Raw genomic sequence first — 22,088 nt, 5'->3', positions numbered from 1 at the left:
CCTTCCTGGCAACACTGAACATAAAATTAAATCCAGTTCAAGAAACAGAAGGAACTAGAGGAAGAATACAGAGATACAAGCAAGAGAGAATAGGATAGCATAGATATTTTCTTATTCCTGAAAAATAGGTTTTTCTCTTAGATTACCCATAGAATTCTGCTGACAGACTTTTCTAAATTGAAGTATAGTTTATTATTCATTCATTCATTCATTTATTTATTTATGGCTGAGTTGGGTGTTTGTTGCTGTGTGTGGGCTTTCTCTAGTTGCAGCGAGCAGGGGCTACTCTTCGTTTCGGTGTGCGAGCTTCTCATTGCAGTGGCTTCTCTTGTTGTGGAGCACGGGCTCTAGGCGCACGGGCTTCAGTAGTTGTGGCTCATGGGCTCTAGAGCGCAGGCTGAGTAATTGTGGTGCACGGGCTTAGTTGCTCCGCGGCATGTGGGATCTTCCCAGACCAGGGATTGAACCCGTGTCCCCTGCATTGGCAGGCGGATTCTTAACCACTGCGCCACCAGGGAAGCCCTAATTGAAGTGTAGTTGAATTACAATGTTGTGTTAATTTTTGCTGTATGGCAGAGTGACTCAGTTAATGCATGCATACACACACACACACGAACATACATACACATACTTTTTTATATTCCTTTCCATTATGGTTTATCCCATGACATTGAATATAGTTCCCTGTGCTATGCAGTAGGACCTTGTTGTCCTTCCATTCTGTATGTAATAGTTTGCACCTACTAACCCCATACTCCCAGTCCACCCCCACCCCCTGCAACCACAAGTCTGTTCTCTTTATGTCTGTGAGTCTGTTTCTGCTTTGTAGATAGGTTCATTTGTGTCATATTTTAGATTCCACATATAAGTGATGTTATATGGTGTTTGTCTTTCTCTTTCTGACTGACCACTTAGTATGATAATCTCTAGTTGCATCCATGTTGCTGCAAATGACATTTTTATGGCTGAGGAGTATTCCATTGTATATATGTACCACATCTTCTTTATCCTTTCATCTGTCGATGGACATTTAGGTTGTTTCCATGTCTTGACTATTGTGAATAGTGGTGCTATGAACATAGGGGTGCCTGTATTTTTTTGAATTATAGTTTTGTCTGGGTATATGCCCAGGAGTGGGATTGCTGGATCATATGGTAATTCTATTTTTAGTTTTCTGAGGAGCCTCCATACTGTTTTTCATAGTGACTGCACCAACTTAACATTCCCACCAACAGTGTAGGAGGGTTCCCTTCTCTCCACACCCTCTCCAGCATGTGTTATTCGTAGACTTTTTAATGATGGCCATTCTGACTGGCGTGAGGTGATACCTAATTGTAGTTTTGATTTGCATTTCGCTAATAATTAGTAATGTTGAGCATCTTTTCATGTGCCTATTGGCCATCTGTATGTGCTGACAGATTTTTTATTTCAGGGCAGGTTTGATTAAAAAGAAACCACAGAATCTGTCCCAGTTGATTGGATTCTGTGCCATCTGTTGGCTCATCAGTTATTTTGATGTTTTAAAAATACATTGTAGGGCTTCCCTGGTGGCGCAGTGGTTGAGAGTCCGCCTGCCGATGCAGGAGACATGGGTTCATGCCCCGGTCCGGGAGGATCCCACATGCTGTGGAGCAGCTGGGCCCGTGAGCCATGGCCGCTGGGCCTGCGCATCCGGAGCCTGTGCTCCGCAACAGGAGAGGCCACAGCAGTGAGAGGCCCGCGTACTGCCAAAAAAAACACACAAAAAACAAAAAAAACCCCAAAACATTGTAACTATATTGTAATGCAGGATAGATTTTTAGTAACATAAAACATCCTGGATACCATATTTTATAGTATTTGTAACATATGTATTAGACATAAATGCTTTTCCTAAAAGTCTCTTTTTCCCTTTCTTTCCAGAATGCTGCCTTTTTATATGGTCTTGGTTTGGTCTACTTCCATTACAATGCATTTCAGTGGTAAGTTGACATAAAACTAATAACTCCAGTTGTTTTCAGTAAATGACTTATTTAGTTTGTATTTTTGTGTGTGTGCGTAATAAATACAAAATATTTTAATATCACTAAGCCTACATTTCCCAATAATCTCCTGAAATTATTAGTTTGTTCCTTCAGGGATATTGACCTACCTTAGATTATTAGAAATATATGTGTTCCTAAAAGAATCTGGTATAAGATTCTGATTAAAGACGACTTAGATTAGAAAGCTTTGGGAATTTCTCAGTCACTTGTTATGGACTGGTGGTCCCCAGGTTATTTGAACTGGGGAATGACTCTACTCTCTATTCTCAAGTTGGTAAATGGTCTGTGATGAGCAGTATTTCCTTTTCAGACTTTTAGATATATTGACTGCTCCTTCCCTTCCTCCTTCACCAAAAGACACGCACACACACGAGTGTGCTAGTACTTTTCCAATTTCTAGTAACTAGGCACTAGATTATAAACTCTCAATTTTCTCTTCTATAAAATAGGAGTAATGGTACCACCTTCAGAGTCAGACATTAAATATGATAGAAATATATATAAGATTTTATAAACGGTAAAGTATAGGTCCCTGTTACTGTGGCCTTTGCCCCCTTGTTGTCTTTCTGTTTACCAGACAAGACAGTAACATTCTCTAGTGGAAAGAACATAGTTGAAAGATTGGTATTCTGGTCTCAGCACTGCCGCTTAGTTTGATGTGTTTCCTCATTTGTGTGTGTGTGTGTGTGTGTTTTAGGTACATTACAGTTACTTGCCTTTTCTACTCTACAGAGTTTTGATGATCAAATGAGATAATGTACATTTTGCAAACTGTAAAGCCCTATGTAGACATTTTTTGAAATATATTCGACTTTGTCAGAGTGCCTTCTATTCTCCATAATTTTAAGCTGAATGGGTGCTGAGAAAGTCCAAAGGAACATTTTGACCAAAGGTTTTAACCCTGTCATATACCTGTTGGGCATCCTGGATATTTATTACAGAGCTTTTAAATATGCATTGGCAATGATTTGATGTGGTTTCTCTAAAGATGAAACTTAAGACATGAATGACTTTTCCCAGATGCCTTTTCTTTCCCGTTTGCTTTTGGTCCTGTTGGGTTTTGATCATCTATGGAAGCACTGCATTGTTAGAGAACACCTGTGTCGATAGAGTATTATAATCACTCAAATCACTCATTTTCTTTGTAAACAAAGCTATAATTGATCTTTATAAAGAAGCTTTGTAATATTTTTCTTTTAAATTATCCATCGTTGTAGAGCAAGCCTAAATTTAAGCCTCCTAACTTCATAGCCAGTGTATCATATGTAAAATCAAGAGTAGATTAGGACTGTTTTAAAATCTCTTTACTTTCTTGAAGATGCTATTCATAGAATTCACAATTCGAAACTTTTAGTACCAGAGTGGTCTTAAGAGATAACTTAGTTTTTTTCCCTTAATTTTATAGACGTAGAAAACAAGGGGTGTGTATGTGTGTGTAACTCAGTATTATATAACTGTTTAATTGGTGGCAGAAGCAAACTTATGCTCAGATTTCCCAGTCTAATTATTTTGTCTGTTGTAGTCTGTCCCCAAGTTTGAAGATTGATTGGTGGTTATTTTTTAATCAGTATTTGTAATTGTTCTCCTGGGCACATTGGTAAAATCTTTATGGCCAGCCAGAAATAATTTAGATGAAACTCAAGGCAAGGAACTCTGCAGTTTAGAAATGAACATGTATACCTCACACCAGTTAATTTTCACCTACCTGTGATAACTTGTGAACTCCCTGTAGATTGAAGATACAAGCATAAGATCAGTAGTGAGGTGAAGCCATCATCAGTTGAAAATTGGATTGCATTAAAAAGTATGTGACCATGTCAAGTTAGGGGGCTTGTAGTGTGGAAAATTATATCTTTTGATTCCTTATCTACATATGATTTCTGTGTCCTTCAGTTGGCTTAAGAAATGAAACTGAAATGATATAAGAATGATGCAATGTCTGAATTAGTAAGTGCCTTCTGTTCTGTTGATCCTGTCCTGGTTACCACCATTTTCTCATGTCTTGAGTTTCAGCTCTAGCTGCTCCCTAAAATGACATACCTCACACCCTCTCTTAATCCATCATGGATGTGTGTTTCCTGTCTTGCTGGTCAAATGTTCTTTCACAAACTCTGTGCCCCAATTTTTGCTTTCACTTATCTTGCTATTTCTTGAACAGCCACAAAACTAGGAGGCATGGAGTAGGTGCTTGGTGAGAGTTTTAGAGTATAGCCTTAACGGATAGGAACTTCCTTAGGTTAAAACTATACTTGTGTTTTATTTGGTTTTACTTATAGGTGGCTATTAATTTCTGGGAACAGACCCACCTCCACCCCCAACACATACTAAGTTCTTTGGGATTTGTTGAAAAAATATTTCCAGAGAAGAGTGTGGTATGCCTTTTTTGTATTGTTAGCTCAGAATGTTCCATCTCTTGTACATTTATAATTTAAGTAGAATTTAATATTTGTAAATGGTGTCTGTTGTTACTTAATTAGATTAAGTATTCGAGAATAATGTGTGCAACCACCATGTGTGTTGGGGTTGGTGATGGCGACTTAATAAATTATTAAGAGCAATTTTATTAACTGGTTTTATTTGTTAACCTGTTTGTCTTGTTTCTTGCCATATTATGCTCCCCCGCCCCCTTTTTGGGGGGTGAGTTGATTTTATTGTTAGCCTCTGGATGAGTTCAGTTATTTGGTCAGTTTTTCCAGTTTCAATTTCAGCCTCTTAGAGGAGCCCATGTCAGAAAGTAGTAGAGCAACTGTTACATCCTCACTGGATTTATCATAATTATTTAATTTTACTATTATCATACACAGTAATCTGTGACCAAACTTAAAATAAATATAAGGAGAAAGGAAGACATAGAAGCCCATAGTAAAATGCATGCAGCAGAGAGCTAGAACCAGTATCTATAAAGCTGTTCCTTTCCATGCGCATGAGTGCATGCCCATGCCTTCACTTGTTCTTCTTCATGAGGGTGGCATATTGCTAAGGGTACCTTGAACTGAGCTTTTCCTTGCCTTTGTAGTAAGAAAACTATATCCTTGGGTGAAAGGAATTGAAATATATACAGTAATAAAGTATTATAACTTACAGCCATATTTCTAAATATACCTCCCTGAAAATCCTTATCATTCCTCTCTCTCTAGCCTATAACCTTCTGTATTCCCATTGATCAATATCAGAATGGTCTTATAGTGGCAAACCTAAGAGCTACATAATTCTGTGCCAGAGGCATAGGATTTTGGAAATTAGCTTCCCAAATCTAATTGATAAGCCCTGGTAAGGAAATGTAGTGATTATTATTATGTTGACATCAGCAAGGAGTAGGGTAATGAGATGGAGGTGAGTTTAAAAAGACAGAAATGTTAACACATTACAAGGGAACTTTCTCCAGGACTCATTTCCCTAGCGTGTACGAATTACAAGTGTTCTTAGGGGTGTAGGAATCTCTGCTCTCCTTGTAAAATCACTGCTTTGGGTGCAAACATAAACTTAATGTAGTTTGAGATAACCACCATTGATCCTGAGGCTTGTTTAGCATGGAGTCTGGCAAAAACTTAATATATGTTTTTGAGCTATCATTTTGCAAACTAATGCTCTTAGATCAAAAGTTTTTTTCTATTAAAATAAAACTTCACGTTAACATATGTTGAGTTTATTCTGTTCGCTGCTGTTTTGAAGAAAATAGCAGATAACTAAGGCAGTTTTGGTAAAGCTATGCTTACCAGTGACACACAGATTGCCAGAGAGAATTTGGAAGGGTTTGGATTGATTAAACTTCAGGGAAATTATGAATAAAAACATAAAGTTTACAATAGGGGTGGGAAGAAAACATCCCACTGTCCACAGTGATGAAATGAAGATGGCTGGAGAGGGCAAAAGAACCAGGAGGTAATATATTAGCAAATGTCAATGTGAATAGCCTAGTGTATGATACTTCTAACTTATCCTCACATTTAAGGTCCTCTCTGTTTCAACCTCAGATGATCTTTCTAGACTTATTGTTCCCCTAAATATATTCTTTGTGTCAGTCACTACTGTATTAACATTTCCCTGAAAATGTCTTGAGCATTTTTTTACCTGCAAGTTGGTTTGTGCCATTTACTCTTTGGTCTGCCTTCTCCTTCCATCTCCACTTTAAACCTCTTACCTTACCTTACCTTACCTGTCTCTTTGAGTTCTTAATCAAATCTATTTGTCTCATTTAGAAGGAACCTCTAAATTTCCAAAAATATATATATGTGTGTATAGAAGTGTGTATATCTGTTGTGTATATATGTTATTACTGATTTAGAGCTAGAATATGCTCCATTTTATTAGTATGAAAATTTATGGAATTAGTTCCTTTATCTCTTCAGATATCCCTGAGGGAACTCTCTGGACTCAGCATTATTAGCTTCAGAGAACTTAAAGTTTTATTATGTCTCTTTTCAAATGTACTAAAACTGTGCTAGGATGTTTAGTTAATATCATTATTTTTCTATAGTTTGGTAAAGTTCTAAAGGAGGCTTTTAAAAAAATGGCTCTAGAAATCTTATTAAAAATGACCATTGTTTTAAAATATATTCAGCATGTGTGTGTTTTTTGCAGGTAGTGCTATTGAAGTTATCATTTCCTTTTAAAACTTGTTAACAATGGCAAACATTAATTGCAAAAAATTTTAAACTGAAAATTGATAGAAATAATTTTGGTGATATAAAAACATTCTTTAGATTTTAAGAAAATGCATGGATACTCAAGCATAGCAATATGCACTTGTTTAAAATTTCAGTAGAGACTGTGCTTTAATATTTGAAAACTATAAACCTTTCCAGGTATTGTATCATTAAAAGTATTTTGTCATTTTAGGTAGCCATTTTTCATGTTCTAAAATTGTCTGTCAGTCAGAATACTGACGTCAGCAGAATTTGTATGTGTTGGTGGTTTAGTCTAACTTCTGCTACACAGATCATGTTCTGGCTACATGTGGTTTGGTGAGATATGAATGCATTAAAATGATGACCAAAATTAGAATGTAGTCTGAGTGGTACCTGTCTTCTCCACACACTATCCCCCTCCTAACACATAAACACATTCTTTTTTCCTTCCCAACCCCAAGGGGTAGATGCAACACATAGGAGAAAAAGATGGTAAGAGTTTAGAAAAGCAAGTGAAAATGAACTTGCATCTATTTTGTTAGCTGAGGAGAACTGATTAGTAAAGAGACTCCGGAGCATCCCTTCCCACCCCCTCAACAAGAAGTCCAGTCAGTTAATTATAAAGAGTGATGACATCAGTAAACATATATTAAACATTTTCCTATAATGTCTAGAGTATTTAAAAAATAAGAGGAATGTAAACCTCAAGGAATAGACTACTTGGAAAAACTAGAGACAGCACACTGACAGGTAAAGAGTAAAATGATTTGATTATAGAGTGGACCTAACTGCTGGTTAACATTAAGCAAAAAATAGTTGATGTTGAGTTTGGGTGGTGAGTCTTAAAGGTAATAGTGGATTTAGAGTGAAGCAGAAGAATGAAAATATTCCAGGTCAGGAGACCATCCTGAGGAGAAGCCGTGAAGCCAAGAGGGCCAGTATTTGCATGAAGAAATTCCTAAGATATGCCAGCTCACAGCGGAGGAGGAGCAATGTTAGGGCATGGCTGGCAATGGGTATAACTGCTCACAAACCTTAAATGCTACATGGCGATTTGACTTGAAAGAGTATCATGGTTAGAGTATCATGGTTAGTAGGCAATCACAGGAGCCACATATTTTAGGAAGCATAGGCAAGCCAGAGGAGAGGAGAGCAAGGGAAGTCTTTAAGGAGACTATTTCAGTTATCTGATAATGAGATATTGAAGATTGAGTCTGCAAGTATTGAATTTGAGGGAAACTTTGAAACAACCTGGAGAACTTGATGAATAGATATATATTGTCCTCCCTTGTCATGGGCACTTTTAGTAGTCCTTAAAGAGCAGGCACAGTGTAGCCCAGACTAGTGTATGTAATATGTATTTTTGCTGGTAGGTTAATAATTTTTTAAAAGAAATTTCCAGTGTGTTAACACATGTAGAGAACTTTGTAAAATAACCTGTGTTTTTTGTACTTGTGTGACATTGTGAACTAAGTGGATAAGAACTAAAGGCACAGAAACTGAGACAATAGGAAATATTTCTCCTGTGGGGTTGTTATTGATGATCTGTTTTCCTTCTTCCCATTCGCATACATCCTTCCTTAGACTGTTTTTCTTCCTATCTTCTTTTTCTCCTTTATTCCATCTTTCCTTTGCTATCTTCCACCACTTCCATTCTTTTTCTTTCATGTATTTGACTCAGGCCTGCCTGTCCGCCCCCCCCCGCCCCCGTTAGTTTTGTTTGTTTAAATTTTTATTGGAGTATAGTTGATTTACAAGGTTGAGTTAATTTCAGGTATACAGCAAACTAAATCAGTTATACATATACCTATATCCACTCTTCCTTGCCTGGGTTAATTGGCATGTGTGGACATTGCTTAGTTCTGACCCATTCCATAGGAGTTCTCTGACCCATTTCGTAAGGTAAGGTTAATTAGGACTTTATGAAACATTATCCTCAATTTTTATTATTATAAAATGTAACATACTTAAAGAAAATTAAACAAACATAAGTATACATCTTTACATGTTATTTATAAAATAAACATTCATAACTATCACTTGGGTCGAGAAATAAAAAATTGCTATCATCCCAGAAGCTTCCAAAAGCCCCTGCATACCGTTTCCCAGTCACATCTTATCTTTTAATTGACATCATTTATTGCTGCAGTTGTTCTCTTCCTAACCTTTTTTATGCCCCTCCCCCAACATGTGTGTGTTGTATTCCCCCCGCCCCCCCACACATTCACACACACCTGTGCACACAATCTGTTCTGTTAGAAGGTGGCGCTCTAGACATGACCAAGAGAATATAGAGGCTGAAGCTGCACCTCCTCTTATTAGAAAGGTTTGAGAAAAGTACAGAGAACTTCTTAGCAGTATGCCGATGAGTATCTTCAAGTCTGATTGAGAGAAGTAGGAAGTCACCTTTGAATGAGAAAGGTAATTTACACGAATTCTTTCTTATCAGGCCTTTGACTCCCCTCTGCTGTCTATACACACACTAAATAATAAAACACATACACAGCCCCACCCATTTGAAATGCCATCTTAACACGTAGATGCCGAGTTCCTCTTCAGGAAAAAAGTATTTAGCCAGATGTAAAGGTATCTGATGCTCCTTACAGTAAATATTACTTTTTAGAACCCTTAATTTTATAATAAATATATAATCACACAGGTGTTTTTGGGGGAAATAGATAATATACAAGTCAAAACAAAGTTACTTAAAGACATAGGGCATGTTGTTTTGCTCTATTTTGTGGTATATATTTTGAACTTTTATAAAAAAGATTGACTTTTGTTTTGGAATTGTCTTAAGATTCTAAGTAACCTCCTTTAAGGTTAAATAGAAGTAGAGAATAGTTGATAAAAAGCTTTGCAAAGAATATATTAGCTGTACTTGGGATAAGCCTTAAATCATGTAGAGAGATTTAAAATGATGCCTAAAATACTGTTATACCTGATACTATAGTTTTCAAAATTCAAAGTAGATGTTTTTCTTTGTCATAATTTTAATTCATTTTTGAGTACATAGTACATTCATGTGATCAGATTAAGTGATATAAAAATGTATTCAGTGAAAAGTGTACCTTCCTCATCCTTGTATATGTTCTACTGGTAATTAAGACTTTTTATGAAAGATAAAATGTGAATTTGGGGCAAAGATGGACTGATAGACATAAAGTGACATATAGTAGAACAGAGAGCCCAGACCAAGACGTTTGATATGGACATTTGATTTAGGACAGTGTGGCACTGTAGAGCTGTGGTAAGGAGGGTCTTTTCTACAGGTGATGTAGGGGGTACTGGATATCTGTATTGAAAAAAATGAAAACTGACCCCTACCTCACATCATATAAAAAATAAGGGTGCAGATGGATTGTAAACCTAAATATGAAAGATAGAAATATAAAGTTTTAAAAAAAGACTTCATTTTATGGAGTAGACTAGAGACAGGATTAATCTCTCCTCCCTTAAAAACAAAACTATCTGCCCCACCCCTCTCTCCCCTAGGAAATTCCAGAAACAGTGAAATCAGTTATTTACACTGACAATTAAGCCATAAAATATTACTTGAAGGGACTTCTCTGGTGGCGCAATGGTTAAGAATCCACCTGCCAATGCAGGGGACGTGGGTTCGATCCCTGGTCCGTGAAGATCCCACATGCCGCGGAGCCACTAAGCCTGTGCGCCACAACTACTGGGCCTGTGCTCTAGAGCCCGTGAGCCACAACTACTGAGCCCATGTGCCACAACTACTGGAGCCTGTGCTCTGCAACAAGAGAAGCCACCACAATGAGAAGCCCGTGCACTGCAACGAAGAGTAGCTCCCACTCGCTGCACCTAGAGAAAGCCCGTGTGCAGCAACAAAGACCCAGTGCAACCAGAAAAAAAAAATTTGAATAATTGAGAGTAAATTCAACTGATCTTCCTTTTCTCCTTTTATATTACACACATTCAAGTACATAAAAGACCCAGGCACCCCTTCCTAGTCTTTTTTTTGTTAAAGCTATTCATTCACATCTTTTTTTATAAAACTGGCATTTCCTATAAAACAGAATTGCATAAAAGAGAAGTTTTACTGTTCTACCAAGCAAAAATTCATGTAAGTGTTAAAAAGTAAAGATATCTTATGTCTATGTTCTTTCAGGGCAATTAAAGCATTTCAGGAGGTGCTTTATGTTGATCCCAGCTTTTGTCGAGCCAAGGAAATTCATTTACGGCTTGGTCTTATGTTCAAAGTGAACACAGACTATGAGTCTAGTTTAAAGGTAGGTTGTTGGGTTTTTTCTGAGATACAATGTTTCATTTTTGTGGGGTCTTTGGGGGGGTTGTTAAATATTAGAACATTGAGAAATGTTGGAATTTATATGGTACTTCAAAAGAAAATTTGAAAATTTAGATGAAAGAACTGTTTATCAGCTATGAACTGGAAGATACATAAGTTTGGGTTTCTAATTATATCATTAAACTTTTTTTTTTTTGAGTTTTAATTGTGGTGTGTTATCAGGAAAGGGTGAAGGTTTCAGTCTCAATTTGGACATCTGAATCACTCTGCCATTAGTGATTGGCAACCATAGAGGTCAGAAGCAGCTGCTTAATGATTCTGTATCTGTGACCCCATCATTGACTGTTTACTTGTATGGGTCTCACTAGAAATCTCTCCACCTCTACCAGCAAAGCACGTCTCATATCTTAAATATAAAAACGTGTGTTCTTTGCTAGTCATTTGAACTGCTGGTTTGTGAGTATAAACATTGTTGGGCAAAATAACATTGTTGGTTAAATATTTTACTTTCTATAGAATTTAACATTTCTCAAGTTTTTCATTTAGTTTCTTGTGCTGTCTATGCCATCACTTTAGGTCTTACTGGGCTTTTCACGAAGATAGTGCTTCCCTGCTCGACAAAAGTATTGCTTTTTAAAAGGATTAGAAGTTCTAGGAAAAGCTTAAATTTTTGTGAATATATGACTATTTATAATGGTTGCCATGTTCTAAATATCTCCGTTGCAGATTATCTTCATTCTGAAGGGTCAGGAGGGAGATAAACAATGACTTTACAGTAGGTTGTAGTTTGAATTCACTAGTAAGGAACTACTGAAATAAATAAATAAATAAATAAATAAAACTGTATTTAAGAGTGCCTAATTGTTCTAGAGTTTTAAAGTAGACAGTTTTGCAAATACTGTTTCTATCTTTCATGAGTTTATAAAGAACAATGCTGATGGTACGAAAGAGAGGTATACAGTCCAAAACACTAAAATAAGTAGATTGTGAAAGTATTCAGATCACACAGTTCTCAGAGGTAAGTGAAATTTGAGAAATAGGCCCTAGGGCAAATGTAAGTAATGTGGAGACTAAGGGCTGGCCTAGAAGTTATCAATTTTCCTCAAGTTTAGAGCAGCATGTCTCAAACTATATGTTCACATGTGAGTGGACTTGAAATGGAAAATAAGTTCAGATATGCCACCTTGCATATTTTGACCTCCTCTTGGACATTCACAGTGTATACTAGCAAACCAGACTCTTAAAATGCTTATAATACAAAGTCAAGTTATTAGAGCTTTTTACAGAACTGTCACAATATGGTTATTGTGTGTTGCAGAAGTGTAAGTGTTGCTCAGGAAATATATTTGAGTGGAAAAAAGTAATGAGATTTGTCCCAAATTATGGAATGTAGCTATCTCTGAATATCAGTACAGTGGTACCTTAAACAATTCTATGGATGCAAAACTCTCTTTCCATGAAGGTGGCAATATTTAAAATCCCCTTTAATTAGGGGAAACAGTGTTGAGAAGTGTTCCATGGCTAATTCAAAGTGTTCTTGCTTACTACTGTTCAACAGAAACCTTCCTGTATACAACTTTTAATTTGTTCAGGCGTAAAGACTAACAAACTTTCAAGTCATAGTGATTTTAGCAAGATTGCCTTAAGTAAGTGCAGTCTTTTGGTTTGGGGCCTTTCTTCCATTTATTTAAAATACTTGATGCCATTCTGATGTTTGTTTCATTTCCATGAACATAGAAAAGAATTTCAGGAGTCCTTGATATTTCTCTTCCCCATAATGAGAAGATTTCATTTGATTTTTATCTCATCTTGACATTGGCTTTTTAAGGCTTCTCTCTCCAGTATTCCTTGTCTATTTTCAGGAGAATTTTAGGCATGAACATATGTAGTTGAAGAGGAGGTATTTCAGTATATTACTGTAAGTGCTTAGCATTTAGTGTAAGTGAAGGTAGGAATCAGAAGGAATGATATGCCCCATTCCCCTTAGGTGGCCTTCAGTTTTCCTACAGTGGACTGGCTAGTACTTTACCTTTATGGATAGATGTGGAGCCTCTGGTGACTTTTCCACTACATGAAGTTGTTTCCTAGCACAGTGTATTGGTATAGATGCTATGGGCTGCAACCTCAGAAACCTCCCAACTGAAGCTGGTTAAAATGACAAAAAAAAAGTAGCTCATATAATGTAAAGTCCAGCCTTCAGGATTGGTTGATTCAGCCGATCCAGTGTTTCACTAAGGATTCATTTTCTTCTCTGTTCTGTGTTGGCTTTTTTTTTTTTTTTTTTTTTTTTTTTGCGGTACACGGGCCCCTCACTGTTGTGGCCTCTCGCGTCGTGGAGCACAGGCTCCTGATGCGCAGGCTCAGCGGCCATGGCTCATGGGCCCAGCCACTCCGCAGCATGTGGGATCCTCCCGGACCGGGGCACGAACCCGTGTCCCCTGCATCGGCAGGCGGACTCTCAACCACTGTGCCACCAGGGAAGCCCCTGTGTTGGCTTATTCTTAAGGCTGGTTGCCAGGTACACAGTGAGATGATTTCTTTTTCAGTGTCTCATAAAGAAAAGCACCTATACCACTACTAGTGGCATAGGTGCTTAGTATAGTGCTGGCATATAGTAAGTGCTCAGTAAATACCTGATTTATCATGTTATAGAGGAGAAAGATCCTGACTTCCTGTTGATCTTTTCAAGAATATTTCACTTTGCATCTCATTGGCCAGAATTAGACCACGTGGCTATTCTCAGTGATTCCTTATCAAAGGTGTGATTATTCTTAGACCAGTTATGCCCAGTTTTTGAACAGAGCTTGATTTCCTAAATACACTGTTCCTGTCTAATAGAGAGAGAGGGGTGGGTAAAAAGAGTATTTTGGTATGGGAGTGGTGCATACAATCTGTCCATTACAGATCTGGTCTTCTCTGCCTCATTTCCTTTCCCTCTGGGATGGAGAGATACAACATGTACAGTATGTTTTAGATGGTAAAATATTTAAATAAAATACAGTTTATTTTCATAATAGATTCCTTCTTTTCACCCACACATGAAATGCATTCCAGGGCCTCCTGTTTTATTTCTATCTCTGGTAATAACTTTTCTCCCAAAATGTATTTCTGAAGCAGATTCATTCTGTTTTGGTACTGTGTAAACAGCTCTCAGAGCAGGTAAATTGGGTTTTAAAATTTGACCCTGCCAGTAAACTAATTGTGTGACTTTGGGCAAGATGCCTAACTTTTCTGATCCTCTTTGTGTCTGTAGAACTGGAATAACTGTACCTACTCCACAAGATTGTTAAAAGATTAAATAATATATATATCGAAGTATCTGACAAATAAGTTTTTTCAGCCCTTCTTTCTTAGTTCTCAGTTTATCTACCATATCTAAAACTCCTCTAATTTGGGGCCTAGTATAGATATTGTTTGTGTGAAATCCATTTTCCCGTCCTAGAATTGAATACTTGTATTTTTGTCACCCTGCCCATCCTCAGAAATGTGAAGTTAATGCCCAGCTTACTTTTCAATCAGATGGTGTTATTTTTCCATTAAATTGGACAATAAAGATTTCATGTGTTTAGTTGAGTGGTGGAGGTACCAATTCTTAATTTATTAACTAGTTTAGTACTATCTGAGCCAGAGTCCATTTCAGGGTGACATTTCTACATGATATTTTGTTGTTTTTCTTTCCTGCTTCAGATAATATCCCCCCAGGTGGGATTGGTTGCCTGTTTACCTCCATATAATTCAGAATTTTGTTTTATTACGTTTTAATGATATTAATGATAATTGCTTACATTTGTTATGTATTTGAGGCAGTGTGCTATCATTACTTCAGTAAAAGCACACCAATTTTGACAAGTAGTTTTATATAATGCCTCTAAGTTTTACTCCCTGGCAGACTATTGAAATTATTTCCCTCATATGAAGCTAATATATGCAAAATAATATGTGATAACACCCATACTTCAGTTAATGCCAATGCATCTATTTAATTTAATGAAGATTATTAAAAATGTCTTCCTAATATTTACATATTTAAGTTTCCCTAAAATATGTCAGCATTAGAACTTTCTTGGATTTTTAAAGGTAAAGAGGGTGGCTTTTTTATGGGAACTTGTGGATAGTTGGCTGGGATACCAATGTAAGTCCTCTTATAATTTGATATTTGAAGATGATAAGTGCTGATTGAAGGGATTAATATGAAAGGGTTAGGAAGATGAGAATTACTAATACAAGAGATGATTCTAAGGAAATGGGTTAAACTCAAATGAGACTTGTGTGTTAGCTTGGCATTTTACCAGGTGCTTAGTGTTTCTTGAATGGATAGATTAATGAAATGGAAGAGGCTATAAAATTACAAAATGCCTCATAGGATTGGCTGGAAACGTTGGGGAGAAAAAAAAAGGCTGATTTTATTTGTCATCTCTTAACAGAATTTTTTTCTACACAAACTGACAGTGCAGTTTTCTCTAGATGCCCCCTGTTCACCAGTTCATTCAGCCACCAGTCATGAAACTTCTGAGTGAAATAGCATTTCCACTTTTAATTTTTTTTACACTTTTTTCTAGAAAACTACATTTCCAGGTATCTGATTTAATCTCATATCCTTTATATAGACTCAGGAATTTTATTGTCATATTTTTTTATGCCGAGATATTAAGGCAGAAAGAATAAGTAAAGGCATCAGATGATATGTACTTCCTTTTAGAAACCACTTTTGGAATCTGTGAAATGCCTCATCTTTTATTATTTTATTCATTAATGTGTTTGTTTCATTTAATTAAGATACTTTGAACTCTATGTATTATAAAAATACTTGCTGAGAATTTGAATACTAGCTATTAAATTAATTTTAACCAGGCCTTAAGTTTCTAAGATATCTGTAATATTTTTTGTTGTTGTTGAAGCTTTAACAGCATATTTTTATTAGTTCAGTTGTCTAAAGATAATAAAAGTTGCTATTATTTCACCAAACCCACTCCTGCGCTGTTTCCTTCATGATGTTCAATAGCTTAACTCTGCCAGCTGGCTTTTTGAAAATTCGAGGCTTTTAAAAATTTTTAATTTTTTATTGAGGTATAATTGACATACAACTTTGAGTAAGTTTAATGTGTGTGTATAATGTGTTGATTTGATACATTTATATATTGCAAAATAAACATTACCATAGCATTAGCTAACACCTCTACCATGTCACATTATTATCTTTTTTTTTTTTGGTGAGAACAATTAAGATCTGTCTCTTACCAACTTTGAAGTTTATAGTACAGTATTGTTGACTGTAATCTCTATGCTGTGCATTAGATCTAGTTATCTACTACTTACACATTTGTACCTTAAAATATCACCACCCCAATTCCCACTTTGGCAATGGAACTTGGTTTCACCTGAGTGTAATGTCCCTGTTCCTTTTGGCAGAGGATGGTTACTGCTGTTTATTTTGTCTTTTGTCCATTTTTCCTCACTTGTGGACAGAAATCTTTTCCCTGATGTTTCCTTTTTCTGCTGTTCATCAACTTATACTTTACCTTTTAATCTTTTCTAGATATTATCTGGTATGAGGTGATCTGCTAATTGGTTTATCTAACCACTTAATAATGCTTTCTCCACTTCACTCTGCCTGCCCACAATTGTTTTTTCATTTGTTATTTATTTCTGCCCTGAGTTCTATTACATACCTTCAAGTGTGAAGTAGTGTAAATAGCTGAAGTACTTCAGTTCCTCAAATACATGTTTGAAAAGGACATGACTGCTCATAGATGTGCAGTAACCATCCTCTCTGATGTTGAGGGGTTGCGATGAGTCCAGGTTTCCCGTGTCAGGTTTCTCTCCTCAAATACATTTTAACTACAAGAAGTTGTTTCTAATCAAAAAGCATTTTTTGGTGTTTACTGATAACTACTTAAATTTGTGGTTGTAAATATTTGATCTTCAAATGCAGCTTTATGAAGCATTCAGTGTATCCAGTGTCACATTTTTTTTTAAAGGTTACGTTCCAAAATAGCATTTTACAATGCAAATTGTTACATTATCCCCTTTATAAAATATGTTATGTTTGCTTTGTATTTGTTATTTGTGTACATATTAGTCTTATTTTGATATGAACACAAATTGTACAGTAGATTTAAAGAACTTGAAAATTAAGTCAGTACATATTCTGATCATTTGTGTACACAGATTAGACATATACTAGAACCAGTGTTTTAGAATTTCTAATCGGTTGCATACCTGTACTTTTATAAAATGTGGTAGAAAGGAGGAATTGGGAGATTAGGTAGGACCCAGTTACAGGAAGAAAGGTGAGCAAGATCTGTAGAATAAATGGGTTCTCATAGGATGGCTGCATGGATGCATGGATAAAAGGTAACACATCCTAGAGGTCTTAAGGAGTTTTAATAAAGGAGTTAATTTATTAACAGATTCAGTGTGGGTAGAGATTCCCCATTTATTGGCTTGAATCAGTTTTCTGTTAACTAAAGTATGGGATAAAGAAAGTAGCAGCAGGTTTTGGGATTGGAACGTGAAAAGCCTCCGAATGGAGATGGGTCATTTGGGAGTTTATCGAGTTGGAGGTACCTGAGGGATATCAGATATTGGTATAGACAAGTATAAGTTTGGAGCTGAAAAGAAGGGCTAGAAATAAGATTTTGAACATCTTCAGTATAGAATGTCTTTTGTCTTACTTTTTTGTTAAAGAAAGTCTTGGAAGAGACCAGATTGGTAAATTTGAAAAGAAGGAGCCTCTTTTGAGTCATGATTGCCAGGATCCATTAACTATTAGTCATTGGTGCAGTAGAGTCCTTCCTTGAAACTCTTGTAGTAATCTTGTATTACAAAGAGAATGGAAGAACTGAGTTTGAGGGCTTTGAGAGAATCTCCATCAGATCAGCTTGGCCAGGCATCGTGGCTCATAAACGTTACCAGAACTTAATCAGTTTTAGTTCTGTATCTTATTTTCAGAGACTAAATCCCTAAAGTAAGTACCATCACATCCTAAGGCATTTCCCTAGTTTCATTCATTTATCATAGACTATTAGTTTTAGGAATTAAGTTTGTTGGTTTTAAATCATACTTTCAAAATTGTGGCGATCTGTAAAAATGAAAAAGAAAAAAATAATTTGCCTTTGACCTTCAAGAGTGCCTGACACCTTCCCTTCTCCCACTTAAACCGTCCATAAAACCCTGTTTCATAAGGGCTGTGTACACATAAGTCGTTTCCTCAGCCTGAAGGACCTCTTTTCTTCCCTCAGCTATATCTTTTGGAGTCTGCTATGGAACTGTCTTTTAAGCTTCTATTAGGACATTAATTTCAGTGAGCCTTTTATTCAATTGCGTAGATGCGTAGCCATAACAGAGTGCCTGGCGTAGAGTGAAAACCGGTTGCCAATATTTTATTCCTAAAAAGCTGTGTCTGCTTTAATTGAATATAGACAGCAGTATTGACTACACATACCTTGTCTACATAGACTGAAGTAAGGCTTTGGGGGGTAAGCACACAATTTACAAGTTTTAAATATTGGCATTTAACCCTGACTGTGCACTGGGATAATTTGTGGAAGCTTTAATCTGGTTCACAGGGTGTGATCCCCAACCCACTGAATCAGAAAATCCAAGCTTGGATATGGAATCCAAACATTGCTCCATATTAATAATTTATGCATACAACCATAATTTGTCAATTATGAAAAGTTATATCATTGCTTGTCTTCAGAGTTGGGAATACAGTTGGAGGGTTCTACAGTTGAAAAGATTGTGAGATAATCACAGACTATATAACTAGAAGTAAAACTCTTTAAAGGGAAATAAAGTCTTGAAACTCAAGTTTTGTGTGTTAATTACATCAATATAGATTTCCCCCTCCAGATAGAAATCAAGTTCCTTAGTGTATAGAAAGCGAAATACTATAAAGTTATTTTGAAATACTGAACAAGTCAAAACCTTTTAAAGAGAAAGTGACTTTGGTGATAAAGATGTCAACAGAAATTGTAATGAATTGAACCTTGTACTAAATTGGACCAGAAGTGCTATTAAAAGGAAATCACTGTTAACATTAGGAAAAATAAAGTCTTAGGTAAATCTTTTTGCTTGGAAATTAATTTTCTATAGAATGCTTTCTGCCTTGAGGTTTGTATATAGTCTTTGAACTGCAGAAGCCTCTACTGCGTAGTAAGTCTTATTTCACACAGCAGTAGTCAGTTTCAGTACTGCAATATTTCGGTGTGAGGTACAGTTATTTCCTAGCTCTTTCTGTTGGTTGCAGCGATGGGTGCTAGATATTTTACCATGGCATCTTCAAGGTTTGGGGCTGATTATCATAGTTGATAGTTATTTCTCCTGGTTTATATGTTAAAGATACATCTATTTTGCATCCGGTTTAGATACTGGAAATGAAACTGCGAAGTCATGCCATCCCCACCCTAGTCCCTCATCTCCCTTTAGTTTACTGAAAGGTGTGTCAGTGGTTTTCTTTATGTGGGGTGGTTTTGTGTGGCTGTTCTTAGTTTCTTAAACTTAAGTAGTTATTCTGTAAGTTCTTTCATTCTCACAGGCCTGTTTTTGAATATGTACTCTTTTGCTGAGTTAATTTTTAGACATCATTGTGGTTTGGAAATGTTTAATATTTCATGATATTTTGGGTTTGAAATGGTGCGTCAGTAACTTCATTGCTGATTTTAAGATTGATTGATAATTATATAAAACATGGTCCAGAACTACTTCTGCCAGTTTTCGCTGCAGGACCTTGAATATTGATAGATGAAATGTAGGTTGGGCAATTCGAATTATGCATCTCTGCTCTTTGTGGGATTTCAGTGAAATAGCAAAACTAAAATACTGCCATCTTAAAGGGTGTTTTTTTGCAGGTCAGTTTGTATCCTTTGGCTCAGCTAGGAAAGGTCTGTCTTCTTTTATCTAAATATTAATTTATGCTGGCAGGATAGATTAGGCTTAGAAATGTAGTGCAGTCTGAATGTGTGGCTTCTGTGCCTCTTTTTGTCTAGAGGAAAACAACTGGTTATAAAGCGTGCTTTGCTTTCATAGTACTCACTTTTTAAAATAGTCTGTTTTCTATTGCTATGGTAGCACACTAAAAGGATGTTTGAGGACATACAATCTGCTTTGTAGGCCAGGGGAAAATAAAAGCAGTTCTAGAAGTGTTCAGATGTTGGATTTGTTTTTTCATTCGGTCAATCACGGCAAATAATTTTTCACTCTTGGTTTGTTGATCATTGTGTCCCTAGTATCTGCATTGTCCTAAGGACATTATAGGGCCTTGAAGTATTTGTTGAATGGATTAAATATTTAACATTTAAGGGTCATAGTCATTTAGTTAGTAGCTTGCCCATTCAGAATATTACAACCCTTAAATGTTAAGAGTACTGCAAATGTAGGCTAGCCTAATTATGCAAGCACATAACAGACATTCGTGAATGAATGTAATAACTACTGATTCATACCAAATTATGCCTTCTAATTTTTCTTTCATTGTAACACTTGGTAGCTGACATTAGTTTATTTTTGTTAATTGAGGGTTCTAGTTGACCAAGTGCAGTTTTGTTGGTTCTGTTCTGAAATACAGTACTAAAAGCTTGCTGATGATGATTCCTCTTGATAAGAAAGTTTTGATAAAGTTCTTTTTGGGCTTATATCTAGAAGTTGTCATTGTACATATCAATTTTCAGTTTATCCAGCAGTTAAAAAAATATAACTCTTTAGGCATTTGGATTGTGGATAGGAGTGGTAATTTTTAGAAAATGGTGTATACTTTGGCTTTTGATTACTTTTAATGGTAAAAATTTGTGGAGACTCAGAAAATTTGAATATACATTTCTGGAAATATTTTTTAGAAGAGTTCAAAGAGATTTACCTTTTTTTAAATTTTAAATATTTTATACCATTTCTATTACTTGTATGCCTTCTCTTAGTTTAGATAGCAGATTTAATGTTGATACACTAGATGCCAGATGGCGTCCAGTGTTCTTGATGATGATTTGTATTCTTATAAGTGTTACACCTAGAGTTTGACATGTATTTGGGGGGGGGCAGGCTTATATGACATTATTACAAGTGGATGCTGTAAATTATTAGTGGTTTATTATTGCCTACACATATAATAGCATGTACGTTCTAAAAGGATAATTGCATTTCATTTCTGTTGGTTGCAAGGATGGATGGGTGCTAGATATTTTACTGTGGCATCTTCAGGTTTGGGGGTTGATGATCATAGTTGATAGTTATTTCTGCTGATTTATGTCTTAATAGGTACATCTATTTTGCATCTGGTTTAGATACTAGAAATGAAACTATGAGGTCATGCCATCCCCACCCTACTCCCTCATCTCCCTTTAGTTTGCTGAAATGTGTATCAGTGGTTTTCTTTATGTGCATTGGTTTTGTGTGGCTATTTGATGCATTCTTTGTGGTACTTCAGATACTTTTAAAAGACACTAAATACAGTAATTATTGAAGAATCAGTAAGGGCAGATAGTTTTACCCTTTATGATAATTCTCATAGTCATTTTTTTAAAAAACATTCACATCATTTTGAGATAGTGATATTTAATACATTAATGCCATTGAACTTTTACTTTCAGTTTTTAAAATAATGATGTTTTCTATTTGATGTGTTCTATACCTAATACTTCCTATTTACTAGAAGACTTAAAAACCTGATTCTTTTTCCATATAAACAAAATTTATGTAGGATAACTTGATATCAAGTTAATTCTTACCCCAATTCTCCATTCTCAACTGTTTGAAGAAAATATTCAGCAACATGTTTGTTGCCAGCAGTAAATGTTCAAGGTAATGCTAGTTGGTTGTCTAGTATGTTTTATTTGCATAGCATAGTTTCATTATTATATTAGACCTTATATACCTGAAGATTATTTTAAAATACATTTATATGATTGAATTTAGTGTATTAATTTTCTCACTCTCTTCTTGCAGCATTTTCAGTTAGCTTTGGTTGACTGTAATCCCTGCACTTTGTCCAATGCTGAAAGTAAGTATTATTAAGTACCATAGTTCTCTGCATGCGTTCAGATCACTTCATGGCAAATAATAGTAATAATAATAATAGTCATAAATCCTGTGTAATTTTTTTCCCTAGAATTGTTGAATCTAACTGTATTTGTTGCCATGGCTACTTGTACAAATGGAACATGTGAGACCAGT

General features: G+C 35.9%; 1 protein-coding gene across 11 annotated transcripts in view; it reads left to right on the top strand.

Annotated features, from left to right (window-relative positions):
- The window catches only part of KDM6A (lysine demethylase 6A), a 209,574-nt gene that overhangs the window by 109,590 nt on the left and 77,896 nt on the right, over nucleotides 1–22,088 (top strand). For all 11 annotated transcript variants that reach the window (XR_010939969.1, XM_067723181.1, XM_067723182.1 and 8 more), the window contains 3 exons: nucleotides 1,903–1,961; nucleotides 10,785–10,905; nucleotides 21,861–21,915. Coding sequence is in view for 10 of the 11 variants with exons in the window: in XM_067723181.1 (XP_067579282.1) it covers nucleotides 1,903–1,961; nucleotides 10,785–10,905; nucleotides 21,861–21,915 (235 nt within the window). In the remaining variant the exon portion in view is untranslated. The remainder of the gene's footprint in view (nucleotides 1–1,902; nucleotides 1,962–10,784; nucleotides 10,906–21,860; nucleotides 21,916–22,088) is intronic.

The sequence above is a fragment of the Pseudorca crassidens genome, chromosome X (assembly GCF_039906515.1).
Source record: "Pseudorca crassidens isolate mPseCra1 chromosome X, mPseCra1.hap1, whole genome shotgun sequence".
In the NCBI taxonomy this organism is placed as follows: Eukaryota; Metazoa; Chordata; class Mammalia; order Artiodactyla; family Delphinidae; genus Pseudorca; species Pseudorca crassidens.
This window is presented reverse-complemented; position numbering and strand designations above follow the sequence as displayed.